Genomic DNA, 18,271 nt, shown 5'->3' on the forward strand with positions numbered 1-18,271 from the left:
AGTGATGTGCTGCCTGTAAACTACTTAGCACTGTGCCTGTGACATCTAAGTGTCCAACACAGGGTAGCATTCTCAGGCACAAATTATATAGATGTGTGACTTGGAAGGCAAATGTGACAGAAGATAAATGACCAACACCTCAGCAGATGGCAGCCAGCCCCATTCTGTTGCCCAAGCCTTTGTCCCTGCCCAAAGAGTCTGCTCACCCTGCCTACAGCTGCCCTGGTCCAGCTTTCCCGGATAGTGAGGATATGTGGTTCTTTCAGGCAGGTTTACTGAACATCCCCTAGGAAGCAGGTCAGAATGCCACATAGGCATGGTGGGTAAAGCTGCTGGCACCAAACTGTAGGGGAAGCCATTATATTCTTTTACGTTTCTCATGAAACACAATTTTTACCTGGAACAAATGACTGACAAACTGTCAGACTTACTCAGACTTAGGTAAATGGTGGACACTTCCTCAAAAATGAATGAAATGAGTCCGTTAAGTCAGGGAAAATCATGAATGCATTTTTTTTTTCAATTTTGAGCTTCCAAACAAAATTAGAATTCCAAAAGCTTTCCGTACTTAAAGACTTTATTGGGTCACCTGGGTTGCTCAGTCGGTTAAGCATCCGACTTCAGCTCAGGTCATGATCTCAAAAGTTCATGGCTTCGAGCCCTGCATGGAGCTTGGCGCTAATGGTGTGGAGCCTGCTTGAGATTCTCTCTCTCCCTCTCTCTCTGCCCCTCCCCTGCTCAGGTGCACATGCTCTCCATCTCTCTCCCTGTCTTTCTCTCTGTCTCTGTCTCTCTCTCTCTCAAAAGAAAAAAGAAAAAGGAAAAAAGACTTGGTTGATGATGATCGTTGTGGTGCTATTAACAAATGTGATTTTTTGATATTATATATAATAAAATGTGTCAACAATTAGAAGATCTGCATACCTCTGTGTGACCACTATTTTCCTAACGGCCAGCGCATGAAGGTACCAAATCATGCATTGGTAAAAAGGATCCATTCAAAGTATGAAACTGACCAGTGGATTTTAATGTAAAAGCATGGAAGTTTACCAATATTGATATTGGCTTCCAATTCCACACTGCACCTGAGCACTAAGAAACTACCATTTGTCAAGTTTTCATATACAATCAAAGAAGACTATCCACAATTATCTGACAAACCTATTAAAATAGTCCTTTTTTGCAAATACGTATCTGTGCAAGGCCAGATTTTCTTCATATTCTTCAACCAAAACAACATACGACCACAGATAGAATGCAGAAGCAGATAGGAGAATGCTGTCTTCTTTTAAGCCAGCCATTAAAGAGATTTGCAAAAACATAAAAACAATGCTACTTTTGTTGCGTTTTTTGTTTTAGAAATATACCTATTTTTCATAAAATACTACTTGTGTTAACATAACTGAGTTTTTGGCTGCTATCTGAAAATAAATTAATACATATTTTTAATGACTTTTACTCTATGTTCTTCTCAATTTTCTACTCTCTCTGAGTTAAGTGCTGTAAACAGACTTGTTCATTCACTCATTTGTTTATTTCAGGGAGATGCTAGTATTCTTTTATCCTGGAAATGTGAGACTAGAAGGCAAACGGTGGTAAAAGTGATGAGAAGCTCTGGTAAATGTGCATACATTCATTCAGATGATGCAACCAATGTCTCTTAAACATTGTTCTTGTTGGGATTCACGTTTCCCAAATCACTCTCTCTAGTCCAAAGCTCTTACCGAGCATAATCGTTCACTTGACAATACTTATTTAGTACCAACCATGTGTCAGGCACTGTCTACTGAAGGACCTTCATAACACATCACCTTCAATGTCCCACAGACACTGTCAACTCAGAACCCCCAACACTAGGCTTGCCTTCACACTCACCAGTACCTCCTCGCCTGGCTGTGGTCTAAGTGATTGCTGTTGTCTGACACCCTGAGGCCCAGGCCAAACACCCAGCGGTGTCCTTGCCTCCCCATCTCCCCTCAGCCCACATCCAACCCACAACCAAGTCCCAGAAACAACTCTTCAATAGCTTTTAAGTTGTCCATTTTTCTCCATCCATCCTAGTTCAAGCTTCTTTCATCCGTCACCCAAATTACTACCACAGATACCAAACTTCTCTCTCTACCTCCTGTCTTACCTTTTCTTTGTCTGTCTATACTGCCCTGGGCCTGGAAACTCACAGCTGGCACACCATTAATGTGGTCAGTTGAGGGATATCATCGCCACTTTACAGATGAGGAAAACAGGGTTTGAACGTTAGATCACTTGCCCAGGTGGCATTTTTAGAAGGCAAATTTGATTGGGCCACTCTCTGGGTTCAACCTCAATGGGACCCAACCCTCAAGATAAAATACAAGCTCTCTAATAGGGGCTATAAGGCATGGGCCCTCCACACAGGCTTCCCAGCCCTCCCTGTGCCCTGTGCTCCTTTTATCTCCAGGCTTTTTCACACATGCTGTTCTCTCTGCCTAGGCCACTCTTCTCCCAACTGACTCAGTTTAAAAATTTTTTTTTTTCAACGTTTATTTATTTTTGGGAGAGAGAGAGAGACAGAGCATGAACGGGGGAGGGACAGAGAGAGAGGGAGACACAGAATCGGAAACAGGCTCCAGGCTCTGAGCCATCAGCCCAGAGCCTGACGCGGGGCTCGAACTCCCGGACCGCGAGATCGTGACCTGGCTGAAGTCGGACACTTAACCTACTGCGCCACCCAGGCGCCCCGTAACTGACTCAGTTTAGCTGTGCCTTCCTGCAAGAAACCTCCCCCAACTCCAAGATGGGGGAGTTGCCCCTTTTATGAGTTCCCATGGCAACCACAACTCACTGTCATGGTAGCACTTACCACACCAGGTTTTTTTGTTCGTTTGCTTCCTTTTTTTTAATTCCCCTGGCCCCTTCAGTGAGGTCGTTCCAACCCTATAATGCATTTAGGCTCTTTTGTCACAGTCTATATGCCATGCTAGAATCACCCAACTGCCTAAGTGATTTTTTAAATTCACATATATTAAAGTTTACTCTTTACTTTTATTGCCTTCTATAAAGTTCTATTTCATATATCGACCATTACAGTATCATACAGAATAGTTTCACTGCCCCCCAAAACTCCCCTGTGTTCAACAACCCAACACTCCTTCCTCGACCCCATCGCACTGTTTTAATTGCCTGTTTACTTGACTCTCTCTCTCTCTCTCCAGTTCACGATCTGTTCTATTTAACACAGTGTCATCCCCAGTATGAAGCAAAATGCACGGCACTCTAAGGATACTCTACAAACACCTGTTAAATTCAAGAACTGGAAACTTTTTGAACCTACAATTTAAACCCTGTCCCTGAATGACAATGGAACCAGCTCTAACAACTCCAGCAACGCTATGCACAGCTCCCTTATGCTAGCTCTTCCCCAGTGACACATGCTTGGGTGAATGAATGGAGCCCACAGGTAGTTAAGGCTGCCAGCATGTCTGCTGGGCTCGGGCAGAATGACCAGCTCAGAAGGGTCAGGACTATGGAGCTGCTGCCCAAGAAATGGGGGAGGGGAGGCCCTGTGGAACAACAGATGGTACTTAGTGGGGAGTGACACTTGGAACAAAGAAAGAGCACTGGGAACCCTGAAAAGCCTTGGCTAGGGAGCCCCACATCTAAACCAACACATTGCATGGCAGTCTGAATCCCAGAAACGCGGCATTATCACGATGATGCATGGATCAAGGCATGCTCTGTAGATTACTAGGCCAGCTTGGGTAGGGACTTGGCATTGAAAGTCTAGGCCCTGCTCGGGTATCTGCCTTTCTCGCTCCTATGATTTAAGAAAGAGCTGGGAGAACTCCAAAGCTGTGGGTGGAGGGAGAAGCTTCTGAGAGCTGAACTGTCAGAGCCCAAACAATGGCTTTCTCTGTGCAGCTGGGCTTTGCACCTGGTGCCTGCACAGGGCCCTCTGTGCTTCGGTTCTTCCGCACACAGCAATGTCCACACAGGCGGGGCTTATAAATACCCTCCAAAGGAGAAGTGAAACCACTGGCTAGTTCTCCTTTTCTCTGCTTAGTTGGCGCCCAGCAGCTGAGAGCAGCTGGTACAAACTCACATTCCCCAGTTCAGAGGCTCAACCTGTTCTTATTATTTTATGGTTGGGAAGCTTCTGGCAAACATCCTGTTTAGAATAAAATGGGACTCAGACTGACTATCACGGGCTAAATTTACGACCTAGAAACTTCAAACAAAATAAAAGAGAAAGCAGAGGAAAGGGCAAGACCTATCGCACACCATTCACAGAAAGAGAACACAAAAGTCTTCTCAGAGTGAGCCTTTTACCTGTATGTAGAAGGTCCTGGAGCTTGTTATGATTTCAAACAGGTTGTCCCTCATTAAGAGATCACTAGACAAAGAGAAAGCAAGTTACCAGGCATGCCTGCACACACACTGAGGACATGATTTATCCCAAATAAAGGCTCCTGCGCCCTCTCCCATAGAAAGGGAGCTCCCAGGCCATTCTTCCTCCGACCTCTGCCTCAAAAACCATGACGGGGTCTCCTCCAGCTTAACTTCCCACAGGTTCTCAGTAGGTCTCAACATCCCCATGGAAATCCCACACATACACATACCCCACCACCAGTTCTAACAAGATAATGCTCCTTTCCCTCTAAAACCTCCTGCCTAAGATCCATCACATCCCATACGACCTATAGTTGTGGGGGGAAGGGGCAGTTAGGGGCCAAGATGTATAAAGTTCTTTGTACAAAGCACTGCTTTAAGTGCTTTTTTCAGGGTCAAGCAGATGAACATTTTATTGGTTTTATAAATATGTAAATGTAACTAATCAATTATTCATTTTACATATTTATTAATACATAAGATATTATTTATATATAAAGACATAGGGAGAGAGAATGGACCTGTAACATTTTATTAGTTTCAGGTACACAAGATAGTGATGCAGTATTTGTATATATTGTGAACTGATCACCACAAGAAGTCTAGTTGACATCAGTCACCACACATAGTTACAAGCTCTTTTTTTCTTGTGATGAGAACTTTTAAGGTCTACTCCCTCAGCAACTTACCAATATCCAATATAGCATTATTAATTATGGTTACCATACTGTACATCACATTACTAGGACTTATTTATTTTATAAATGGAAGTTTGTGCCTTCTGATCCCCTTTACCCATTTTGCCCACCCCCCACCTCCCACCTCTGGCAACCACCAATCTGTTCTTTGAGTGTTTTTGAGTGTGTTATTTTATCCAATGTTTACAACAATCCAGTAAGGAACTTAAGACTTTCCCCACTTTGTGGATGAGGAAACCCAGCCTCAGAGAGGCTACGTGACTTGTCCATGGTGCCAAAGTTAGTAAACAGCAGAGCAAGGATTTGAACCCAGGTCTGACTTCAGAATCTATGCTTTTAAGTACTCCATTACCATTTGCCTCTCCTATGGGAACCAACTCTCACTTCCAAAGCCTTCCTCCCCACAAGCAGCAACCTCATCAGCTTCATTAAATTACTGCTCTGTGCCACCCTGTACTGGGTTGAGACGGGGAACCAATGAGATATGGAAGGAGAAACTAGACTCCTTTAAGATACTTCAAACTCGGTATGAGTTTGGGAAGAATCCTGACTTCTACAAGGAAAAAGGGGAGATGTAGGTGATGCCCAGTGACAAACCCTAAATCGGCCAAAATTATTTGCAGTGTTGAGCACCTGTTTTGTGTATCCAGGTGCTGTGGGCAATACATAAGGAGTAAAAGATCTAATTTCTTCCCAATAAAAGAACCAAAAAAAAAAAAAAAAAGCAAAACTATACAATTAGATGTTAGACTGTGTGTTCTTACGCCAAGAGTGAGAATAATTCCAAAAAAGGACTGATTGCAGGCAGAGTTGGCTTCATGAATGAGGACTTGGAAGGACATGGCAGGCACTGAGCCAGTGACATGGGCACCCGGGCAAAGGAGGAGCAAGAGACCAAAGACCCACGTGGGAAGGGACAGCAAGACGGTGTCAGAAAGACCTGGGACCAAATCCTGACTCCACTTGGGGAAAAGATATTGTAGGAATATTTTAAATCTTTGTGGGCCTTTGTACCCCAACTGTAAAAAGGAGATGACAAGACCCCCCTTACCAGGCTGGTGACCACAAAGATCAATGTATAAAGTACATAAGGCATCTGCTACCATGCATGTCATATAGTGGTCACTTGAAACATTTCACTGACCATTATTACTTTCTGAATGGAGATGGCTCTTCTTACTGACTAAACTGTTTTCATTTTTTAAATTACTCACACACATACAGTACACTCATGTCATCAACTACTGAAGAGACGAAAGCAAAGCAAGGAGGAAACCCCACCCTTGTCACATCTACTTCCCAAGCTACACGTTGCCTTTCAATTCAATTCAGTTCAATTCAATTTAATTCAAGTTAACAAATGTTTGTTGACTACGCAGATGCCCTAAAGCTTCCTAACTGGGTTTGGGGAGGCCGCACAGTCTCGTAGGCCTGGAACCCGCAGAGCCTTGGGGACTTCTTTCCCTAATGATCTGAAGCTCCCTTAATTCCTTCACTAAGGATTCAGTCTGACTGTGGCAGTGAGAGACTCAGGTGAAGTACAGAGCACTCTTAGGACTCAATGCCATCTGGGCTCGCTAAGCTGCCCAACATGCCCAGGTGGCTGTCCACCTACCTGTTTGCACGGGCCCCCTGTGAAGTCAGGAATCATCTCTGAGGATGCAGTCATGCCCAGTCTTTCCTCCACCCACTATCAAACTCTGGAGCCACACTTCTGGAACATCCATCACCAGCCACTTTTATGGAATACAAACTGTCACTGGGAACTTCCCTAATCTCTACTCTGCAAATATCATTTGCAAGACTCAGTACAGCTCCAGTTCAGTCCCTGCTTCCTTGGGGTCATGTGGCCTTTTGTGGCCATGCAAGACCTTCCTATGCCTTCATGTGATAACAGTCTGCCTGCTGCTAAGAGCCTCCCTGATAATGTTGGTCTGTAATGCACAGTCCATGGGATGGAGAGACGCAAACAGTCTCTAAAGACTGGAGCTTAAGGGGCACAAGGAGGACTTTTAGATGTCCAGATGCCCTTGGGTTTCTACAGTTTAGTTCTAAGGGCATCTGTATCTATATTGACTACAGGAGAGCACCTTTGCCTATGGGCCCCAGATCCCAAAGTCCTCCTATGCACCTTGGCACTCTTCCTAGTGGGAAGAGGAACACATTAAAAATACTCGCTCTTCCTCTACAAGGGAGTCACACAGAGATGCTGTTAATCACCTTTGTGTTAAGGAGATATCCAGGACTTTGTCAAAAAAGGGGAAAAGGCGTAAGAAGTTCAGGGAAGAAGCATTGGAATAAGCAGTGATCTGACCAGCAGTGCTGATAAGTGAGACCTCAGGACACTGTCCCTGCTCTGAGCCCTAAAGCCTCCCATGCAATGAGCATCTAATTCTAACACTTGAGAAGCATCCCAACACCACTCTCTTCTTTTTCCCACATTCTTTCTTTTTCTACATCAAAAATTATTATTTAGACTCAGCCTGTCCCCTCAGGGGCCAGAGAAAGGCAGAGGGAAAAGATGAGATGAGCTTGCCCAGTTTGGTCTCTTAGCTGCATTAGTTTGGATGCAGTAAGTGAGATGTCGGGCCCTGTCATGCTCATGGGAGAAAATTCTTAAACAGAGCTTCTGAAGGGTAGTAAATGAAGATTTAGGCAGGCAAATGTGGATTCCTATCAGAAAAAAAAAAGTAAGCAGAGATAATTACCCAGATTTGACCAGACACTCATGGGTCTTAAGAACATCCTTGAGAAATATAGTGCGCAGTGGTTCTCGGTCCTGGTGGAAAAAATTAGGTAAATGAGACTATCCACATAATGCCACAACCCAGCCCAGCTGATGAATGTATCTCTCTGATCAGAGGTACACTGCAAACAAGGCAAAGTCTCAAAATAACTATCAAGAGAGGAAAAAGTTCTAAGAAGATATTCTGTGGCTCTGACCACAGAGCAGCTCACTGCGTTGAGGGAGGGAGAAAGTGAAGGCCACGTTACTATTGACGTAAAGATGTACACATGGGATGGATGCTCATAAGACAGAGGCACCCCACAGGCCTATGTGTGTGCCCACATCTCTACTCATGCACACACATGTCAGTGTCACCTGTGTGTCTCTTGCTTCCATGGCCTGTCAGAAGGGCCCCAGAATGACTACAAACCTGTTCACACTTGAAGTAGCAGAGAGTAAAGTCATCAAGTGCAAAGAAGCGACGTTTCCAGCTCTTCCGCTGAAATAAAAAGCAAGAGCAGGACATTAAGAAGAGGTCCCAGCATTCCAGAGGGTGTTCCAGTTCTAAGCCTCTGGGTACCCAGCCCAATGGAAGCTGGACTCCCACATTCAGTGGGAGAGACGGGGTCAGCAGAGGGAGAGACTTCTTCCTATTAGAGGCAGAGCCTCAGGCATGCAGGGGTGAGTATTTAGTCCCAAACCTTTCACCGGTTTGGGAAGTGGGCAGCTCCTCCTTGCAGCCAGCTGTCCCCTGTGCACTGCCCACAACCACCGCTCCCAGGAGGCACCAGGACTCACTCTGGCCCCAGCACTGACACTCACCACATTCCCTTGCTTCACGCAGTAGCCGCTCTTAATGAAGTGGGGCCCAGATGGAACATGGCTGCCTGTCGTAGGGATGTAACTCTGAGACCTTCGAAGGATGGCGTGGGACCCAGGTTCACTCCCTTCCTGCCCATCCCCACCATTCTACAAGGAAACAGTGTCAGGATTAGCACCTCCCCTTGCTCCTCACACGGCAAACCCCATGCCTCACCCAGCTCTCTTAGGGAAGCCTCTCTTGCCTCTTTACCCATGATAGCAATCAGAGAAGAAATAACAAGAAAGTAAACATTCATTTTGCTCCCATCAGGCACTGTACTGGGTCCTGTCAGAGAACAAGGCTTGCGAAGTTGGGCAGACCCAGGAAAAAGGTAAGGACAGAGAAGGCAAACCAGAAGAGGGGAGAAACACCCTATGGGAGGAGGGACAGCAGGCTTGTTTTGCCCCTGTGATTTACAAGTGCTAGTCTCCCATGTATGGTGCAGGACCATACCGGCCAAAATGCCTCAAGATATGGTGGCCCTGATTTCTGTACTGCTACTATTCACACCCACCCCTGTCCTGGGTTTTCTTGGCCACCCCATCTTCCCTGGTTCCCCCACCCACAACTACCTTTCCTCAGTGCAGCCCACCTCTATGTACATCCCTGGCACACTATGGACACCCCCATACCCCTGCCCCCTCCCGCCCCCACCAAAAGCCCCAGGTCCCAGCACCTGGTTGATAGGCGTGTGTACCACCACCCCTCCGATGATCTCGGTCTTGTAGGCCACCTGCGGCTTCTTCTCTAGGGCTGGAGGAGCTGCTAGGCTTTTCAGAACCTCGGTAGTCAGGGGCAGGCTCCCAACTTTTGGCACCTGGCAAGAAAGACAGCTTAGGAAAAGTGGGGAGGCAAAAGAGGATTGGGGAAGAGGTAAGAAAAGCTAACGTACCAAATTGTAGTAAGGGCTCTTCCTCAGCCCTTCCATCGACACATTCCTGAATACGAGGAACTCTGCCAGCAGACCCCTATACGCACATGCACACGCACACACACAATTACCGAGCACCCACTGTGAGCCGGCCCTTCCCTGACTACAGACCAACCATAAGACAGCAAACAGACATACATGCCCCACCCTAATAGCACGGACATTCCAACAACAGAGACTGACCAAAAAATGCACAGCCAAACAATAAGAATAATTATAAATTGTGGGGAGTGCCATAAAAAAAATAAACAGGAGCTGAGATACAGAGGTGCAGGGGAACTATTTGAAACGGAATGGTGAGCGGAGGTATCCAGAGGAAGAGAGATGCTGGAACAGTAACCCAGAGATGAACAGGAACCAGGAATGTAAGGAGGAGAAAGCATGCTAGGCAGGGGAACAGGTAACATACATGTGGGATACGGAATAGAATTAGGGGACCATGAGCTTTGGAGCCCAAGGACCCGGGCTACCTACTCCTGACCTGTCACTGACTAACTGAGTGACCTTTGGCACTGAACCTCTCTCTAGGCCAAAACCGGCCCATGTAGAAAACAAAAAGGGTAATAATATCTATATCGTAGTCACTGTACTTATCAAATGACAGAATATATATATATTTAAAATTCTCAAAAATAAAAAATATAAAAGTACAGTTGACCTTTGAACAACACAGGGGGTTAAGAGCACTGACTCCCACACAGTAAAAACTCCATGTATAACTTATAACTCTGAAAACTCAACTACTAATAGCCTACTGTTGACCGGAAGCCTTAGTGATAACAGACATCATCAGTTAACACAGATTTTGTATGTTCTATGTATTATATACTGTATTCTTACAATAAAGCTAGACAAAATAAAATATTATTAAGAAAATCATAAGGAAAATACATTCACAGTTGTACTGCAAAAAAAACCCTGCATATAAGTAGTTCAAACCTATGTTGTTCAGGGGTCAAGAATATTACAAAATATTTTAATTAACATTTCACAGGGGCGCCTGGGTGGCGCAGTCGGTTAAGCGTCCGACTTCAGCCAGGTCACGATCTCGCGGTCTGTGAGTTCGAGCCCCGCGTCGGGCTCTGGGCTGATGGCTCAGAGCCTGGAGCCTGTTTCCGATTCTGTGTCTCCCTCTCTCTCTGCCCCTCCCCTGTTCATGCTCTGTCTTTCTCTGTCCCAAAAATAAACATTTCACAAATGGTACTCACATTTACAAACACAGCCCTTTTGAACAGTTATCTTTTTTTCTCTCTTGGAAGAATTAGGGCACCGCGGACAATCACATAATCACAGAATTTTTATGGCTCTTTTGACACCACAGGCCACAGGCTGCAAACTGGTGGCCTGAAGGCAGATTCTGGCCAAACTATGTGTTGTTGGTCCTATGTAGTGTGTTTTTCAATCCACATTTCCAATGTGGAATATTTTAGCTAAAAATCCAGACTTTCAGCTAAGCAGCATTTCTCTCTTAAGATGGAGAACACTCTTCAGTTTGCCACTGTCCCTATCATGCTCCCCAACACTGAGGCTACAAGCCAGGTGCTGTTTATCCTCATTTATGTTGTTGTTTTTCTTCCTCCTTGCTCATTGCACTCATTTATACTGGAAATTCCAATAACATCTTTCATTTTGTAAGAAAATAAGAGAGGCCCGGGCCAGTCAAGTCAATCGCCCAAAGCCGTGGTCAATAACTGAACAGAGACTAGATCCTAAGTCCCTACCAGGGCGCAATTTCCACGGCATCACAAAGCCCGTCCTTCACAAGTCTCAGACCTTATGCGGATCTAGACACGAGTAAAGCTAACATCTTCCATTTCTATGGCCTTGGGAATCAGAAGGACCTAAGAATCCAGACTTTTTCAAGAGCTCATAGCTCAGGGCCCTTTGAGAACTCTGCCAAGGATGAGACCAAAGACTACTCCATTCCATGTCTATTCAAAGGGTTAAGACCACTGTGATTACGCTGGAGCTCCAGAAAGAAGATGAGACCCCTGGCCTGGGCATTCCATTTACATAGACAAAGGTGACCTCCACCCATCAGCTCTCCAGATGGAGCCAGAAATCTACCTTCTCTCCCTTCCAGCTGTCTGAACTGCAGTTCCCACCTCAGTGGGCCCCATTCAGGGCCACACAATGTGTCAAACTCTGCTGCGTGGTCTCTACCTCAAGCAATGCCTATGAAGTAGGCATTATTTTCTCCATTTTATAGAAGAGATCAATGAAAGCTCATTCAAAGGAAGTAAATTTCCCCTAGGACTGCCTGACTCTCCATTGCTAAATGCCCCACTACCTACCTATGCCACCTTTTCTTCCCTGAGCTTTGCTATAATGTGATGGGACCCCTTTAGGGATGTTGATTATGGCTGGGATGTTTAGTGATATCATCATCATGGAACAACAGAAGCTCCCCTCAAGTGACCTAAATGAATTCTAGCAAAGAAGGACAGATGTAGCCTTTTAGACTTCCCAGTGGCCAGCAAAGGACTCATAGAAGATAAGCTGTTGTACTGCCTCTCAGAATCTTGTCATCATGGGCTGCATCTGACCATCTACACAGAGCCTTTCCAAAGCCTCCAGCTTGTGGAGGACAAACCCACAATAACTGCCCAGAGCTTGAAAACAAGGTTATTCTTTTGGTTGGTCCATATCCCCAGAGGCCTAATTAAAGGTGTGCCCTCCTCAGTCTCCCTGTGGAGTATTCTCTGATGGGGGATATCCTTATGAATCTCATTTGCAATGTGAAATGAAAATTACAGGGACATGGGGCACCTGGCTCAGTTGCTGGAGCATATGACTCTTGATCCCGGGGTTACAAATTCAAGCCCCATGGTGGGTGTAGAGGTTACTTAACAACAAGAAAAGAAGGAAGGAAGGAAGGAAGGAAGGAAGGAAGGAAGGAAGGAAGGAAGGAAAGAAAGAAGAAAAAGAGAGAAAGAAAGAAAGAAAGAAAGAAAGAAAGAAAGAAAGAGAAAGAAAGAAAGAAAGAAAGAAAGAAAGAAAGAAAGAAAGAAAGAAAGAAAGAAAGAAAGAAAGAAAGAAAGAAAATTACAGGGGCTCATCTTACTTCCACCAGGCATGTCTAGACTGCAATGAGGAACAATCCAATGGGGGCAGGAGGCTGTGCTTTACTTTTACTGCTCAATTTTCAACAGTTTTGGGAAATGTAGTAAGTTGAATAATGTCCCCTTAAAACCATCCACCCACAAACTCAGAATATGACCTTATTTAGAAATAGGGTCTTTGCAAATATAGTTAAATTAAGATCAGGTCATAACCAGTTAGGGTGGGCCCAAAGTCCAATGACTGATGCCCCTTTTAGAAGAAGAGAGGACACACAGACACACAGGCCATAGTGATGGAGGCAGAGATGGGAGTAATGCAACTATAAGCCAGAGCATACCATTTTCTTCAGTGATAAGGACCCAGTGGCCTCAGCACAAAATGAACAATGATCTGTGGGCAGATAAACTCGATCTATCCTGGTTCCATAAACTTGGGCAAGTCACTTTAATCTCTATATATTTGTATCACCCCATTTATAATTGGGAATAATAACACTTAAGGTTTTTATATGAGGCTAAAATGAAGCCATGTATGTAAAAATGGTGTGTAATCTAACAAAGTTTACAACTGTTGCTCTTTTTAAATATTTTTAAAATTTTTTAAAATGTTTATTCATTTATTTTTTGAGAGAGAGAGCAGGAAAGAGTGTGTGTGTGTGAAAGGGGGAGGGACAGAGAGAGAGACACACAGATCTGAAGAGGATCCAGGCTCTGAGTTGTCAGCACAGAGCCCAATGTGGGGCTCAAACCCACAAACCATGAGATCATGAGATCATGACCTGAGCTGAAGTCAGACGTTTAACCAACTGAGCCACCCAAGTGCCCCTTTAAATATTTCTATTAACTCTTTTAGGTCTTGGAAGTCATAGGGTTCTGGGTGTTTAATCTCAGCTCTACCATTTACCCACCTCTAGATTTTGGGCAAGACTCTGATTTCCATCTTTCTCATCTAAAAAAGGGTAATAAAACCATTTATAAGAGTGATGTGAGAGGTGTGAATAATATGGCACGTGTGAGAGCTTGGCTCGATACATTATCTGTTCCCTCATTCATCTCTGTATCTGCCAAAGTGCCTGATGCTGCACTTTGTATATAAGGTGCCCTAAAATAAGTAGGCATGCCATCAATGTGATGCCCAGCCCACATCTTCCTTCATCCCAGCCTCCCTTAGGAAGGACACAAGATACAGGACGATATGGAAGTAGAAAAAGAAGTAAACCCTTCCAGGGCACGAACTGAATAGGAAATAGAGTATCCATCCTCTTCCTTCTATCCCACGGGACCTTTGGCAGGAGGAGTGAAAAGACATATGAATGGAGTAAAGGAAAGTAAGGGGGATCCTGGAGACTATGGAGACCTAGCAGAAGGCTCTGACATTCCAGCAAGCCTCTGGACTCCCAGCCTCTGGGCACCGCCATGCTCCTTCCCACTCCTGTGGCTTATGACTTCTGTTCCACAAGACCAGAAAAAAGGTGGGGGGACCTCACTACTGACAGCAACTCTATGCTCAAGGCACAAAAGAAAGGCCCCACCTCCTATCAGGCTTTGTAGCCCAGTTTATGAGGCAGGAACAGAGAAGGAAATCCATGAGGGAATGCTGAAAGAGAATAAAGTATTAGACACTGAAAGAAGCTCCAAAAGTGTGTCAAACACAGAAGGGTGAAGACCGCATCATGAACGAAGGAAACCTGTACTAAGATCCGCACTCTAGAGTCATGTGCACAAGCATGTCGGTTAGTACACAAATGTGAGATAGCTGCACTCTCCCTCCCTCCCTTCCGTTCTCTTTTCACAGGTGAACCAAAGTTTATAAAAATAACAAGCTACTAAGCCAGACCACCTCAATGACTGAATTGTACTCTGCTTGAGACTGCCATCGCAAGTGCTGGATAGGTGTACAGATTTCTCCTATTAATTTACTCACAGAAACCCTGAGGTATTTGGGAGAATAATCTGCCCCAGTACATAATGGTTACTATTAGAAGTGACTAGAATGTAAACTAGTCTGACCATATAATAAGAAAATGAACCATCCAGGGGCACCTGGGTGGCTCAGTTGGTTGAGCATCTGACTCTTGATTTCGGCTGAGGTCATGGCCCTAGAGCCATGGGATTGAGCCCCTCATCAGGCTACGCAATGAGGATGGAGGCTGCTTAAGATTCTCTCTCTCCCTCAACCCCTATCCCCATCTGTGTGCTCTCAAAAAATTTAAAAAAAAGAAAAAAAAAAGAAATCAATCTTCCAATTACAAAGTGGACAGAAGACATGAACAGACATTTCTCCAAAGACATCCAGATGGCCAACAGACACATAAAAAGGATGTTCATCAGCACTTATCATCAGGGAAATGCAAATCAAAACTGCAATGAGATATCACCTCACACTGTCAGAATGGCGAAAATCAACAACGCAAGAAACAAGAGGTGTTGGTGAGGATGTGGAGAAAAAGTAGCACTTGTACACTGTTGGTGGGAATGCAAACTGGTGCAGCCACTGTGGAAAACAATATGGAGGTTCCTCAGGAAGTTAAAAATAGAACTACCTTCTGATCCAGCAATTGCACTGCTGGGTATTTACCCAAAGAATACAAGAACACTAAGTCACAGGGATACATGCGCCCCTATGTTTATAACAGCATTATCCACAATGCCAAGACATGGAAACAGCCCAAGGATCCATCAACTGATGAATGGATAAAGTGGTATATATACATACACACACACACACACACACACACACACACACACACACACACACACACGAATATTACTTGGCCATAAAAAAGAATGAAGTCTTGCCATTTGCAAGGACATGGATAGAGCTAGAGAATATAAGGCTAAGCAAGATAAGTCAGAGAAAGACAAATGTCATATGATTTCACTCACATATGGAATTTAAGAAAACAAACAAGCAAAAGAAAAATAAAAGAGACAGAGAGAGACAAATCAAGAAACAGACCCTAAACTATAGAGAACAAACTGATGGTTACCAGAGGGGAGGAGGATGGGGGGCTGGGTGAAATAGGTGATGGGAATTAAGGAGTGCACTTGTGATGAGCACCGGGTGACGTATGAAAGCGCTGAATCACTATATTGTACAACTGAAACTAACATAACACTGTATGTTAACTAACTGGAATTAAAATAATAACTTAAAACAAAAATAACTAAAACAAGAATATCAATCTTCTCAGCATACAAACCACAGTTTACATGCCACAAGCCTGCCTATTATTGATGAAATGTCTAGTGGTTTTTTGGCCCCCAAAACATAAGTTTTCCCTCTCCTCCTTCCTACCCTTCTTTCTTTTTCTGTATTTCTAAGGAAGAAGAAAGGAGTTCACCAGTCAAAGAGAATGAGACTACTCACAGAGCAGTCAGTGAACTAGCTCAGTGATGCTTTTCAAATGGAAGGCTTCTTCAGGACAGGTTGGTGGATAGCCCGGACTGACCCCCAGGTCACCTCTTAAAGGAAGAAGAGTATCTCCCCCCTCCGTGCCAGTAAAAAGTTCTGACTTCCCTCTTCATATGCTTTCCTTTTACTCTGCTTCTCATAGTCAGCAATCCATCTTCCAATCCCACCACACTCTGAATCAGCACACCAGAATTACCCAAAACACAACAGAGCAGGAGCCCTCCCAGGAAGCGCAAAGGGGACGCTCCATAAACTTCCCCTTGAACTTGATTCAAACTCAAACTCTCAGTTCAACTTGTGGTTAGTCAGCCAAGGTGTAAGAAGAGGTAGGGGGAACTGGGTCTGAACCGGCTCCTGGGAAAGCCCCTGCCATCATCTGAGCTTTTCCCCACCCAAAATGGGCCACGTGCTGAGAAGGGGCACGGACTCCCTCCAGAAAGGAGAAGGAATCATACATACGGTGATTTTGCTGGCTTGGTTCAAGGCTTCAACCCAGTCCTTCAGATCTTTCTGGTCATTAGCTTGAAGGAAATACCTCTGAGAGAGGGCATTGATGACTGCAATAGTCATGGGGAAGAAAAGAGGAAAGACCCAGGTGAGAACACATGCAAGACAAAAAGACTCCACAAAACTAAGGTGCCGAAGTAGCAAGGTGGAGGATTCTACGAAGCAGATGAAGACATTTGTCATGATACAAAGTCAGCTGCATGAATATCAGGGAAGCAGCAGGCTGTAAGTGCTCTCTCTTTAAAAGTGTGAATTAGTCCATCACCTGTCATTAATGTTCTAATAACCCCCTTAATAATATACTGTTGTACAGCGATCAGGCTTCTAGTCCACCACCACCAAGATACACGCTTGAACTGCTTTTTAGAGGTACTCACAGATTTACAGTCATGATGATACATATATAATTTTGGACCCAGTGCTCCTTGTTTTTACTGGCACAACTGGCCTGGGTTAGGAGCCTTGTCTGTGGTCGGAAAATGGAACAAAGCTTGCCTGAGATCAAATCTGTGACCCTGACCTTATTTTCCACCTGTTCTTTCCTCTGAGCACTCCATGAGGTCAATAATTTACTTTTGGGTTCATTATTTATCTCTTTTAGATCTGCTGACCACAAAATCTGAGACAGTAATTTCTGAGCTTAGCAACGATATTTGAAAGAAATGGGACAATGAGAGCACCAAAGAAGCCTGAACCAGCCTGCAGTTGGGAGAGATGACAGCTCAAGTCACTATTTTATTCTTCTAGCATAAATAAGCCAGAACTATAAGAAGTAAGCATCATGCGGTACACATTGAATCCATTAGTTCATTCAGTCCCTCAACAAATATTATTGAACAGCCATTATATGCCAGGAACCACTGTATGTGGTGAGGAGACAGCAGTGACAGAGCAAAGGGATATCCCTGCTTCATGGAGCTTGCAAAACCACCCTAGACAAAAACAGAAGCTACTTGTTAGTATCTGCTTGTAAAACTTTGTACAGTACTGAGAACACAGTAGGAGCCAAATAAATACTGATGATTTAATTAATGACTAGAGGCAGCCACCGAGCAATGCCCTCTCTGCTTCCTGGCTCACTCCCAACTCTTCACTCATCTGGCAACACTGAGACACTTGACAGGATACTCTTTTCCATTGTTCCTCCAGCTCCCCCCCAAGTCTCCACCTTTCCTGAGCACACCACTACAGAGTTGGAGATGAGGGTTCCCAGAAACTACCAGTAGATACCTGTACCCTGCCCTGTGGAGTCAGGAAAACGGAAACGTCGCTGCTCCCTGCACCTCTGTCTTATGCTATTAACGGTGTTCACAAGGAGACCAAAGAAAGCAGTATCATTGACACCTAGCAACATCGCTGTGACCGAAGTCACTCATATACACAGGACATAAGTCACATGTGATCACAGGACCGTCTCCACACAAAAAGGAAGTTGCTGTAGGAGTGTTCGGAGAACCCATCCTCCAGTTCAGTACTTACCGAAGCAAAATGGAGTTTTTGGTTTCTGCTTTGGTGTAGCTACGCTCACCTAAATCAAATAAAAAACAAAAGAAACAAGAATGTATTTCTAACATTGTTGTAAAAGAAAACAGTGTTTTCTTTTCAAATTTTTTTATTGTGAAACTTCTCACACAAAAAAGAAGAGCATATAAAACATACATAAACATTCTGAAGAATAATAATTAAATGGAAACCCTATACTC

At 44.4% G+C, this 18,271-nt stretch overlaps 1 protein-coding gene across 3 annotated transcripts in view; it reads right to left on the reverse strand.

Moving 5' to 3' along the window:
• PLEKHA2 (pleckstrin homology domain containing A2) overlaps positions 1 to 18,271 on the reverse strand; it is a 74,089-nt gene that overhangs the window by 8,335 nt on the left and 47,483 nt on the right. For all 3 annotated transcript variants that reach the window (XM_086703662.1, XM_086703660.1, XM_086703661.1), the window contains 7 exons: positions 18,048 to 18,096; positions 16,521 to 16,618; positions 9,330 to 9,470; positions 8,614 to 8,760; positions 8,222 to 8,290; positions 7,772 to 7,842; positions 4,306 to 4,369 (listed from right to left, as the gene is read on the reverse strand). In XM_086703662.1, the coding sequence (XP_086559788.1) occupies positions 4,306 to 4,369; positions 7,772 to 7,842; positions 8,222 to 8,290; positions 8,614 to 8,760; positions 9,330 to 9,470; positions 16,521 to 16,618; positions 18,048 to 18,096 (639 nt within the window). The remainder of the gene's footprint in view (positions 1 to 4,305; positions 4,370 to 7,771; positions 7,843 to 8,221; positions 8,291 to 8,613; positions 8,761 to 9,329; positions 9,471 to 16,520; positions 16,619 to 18,047; positions 18,097 to 18,271) is intronic.

The sequence above is a fragment of the Puma concolor genome, chromosome B1, assembly GCF_028749965.1.
Source record: "Puma concolor isolate L17-30 chromosome B1, mPumCon1.1.hap2, whole genome shotgun sequence".
NCBI classification, from domain to species: Eukaryota; Metazoa; Chordata; class Mammalia; order Carnivora; family Felidae; genus Puma; species Puma concolor.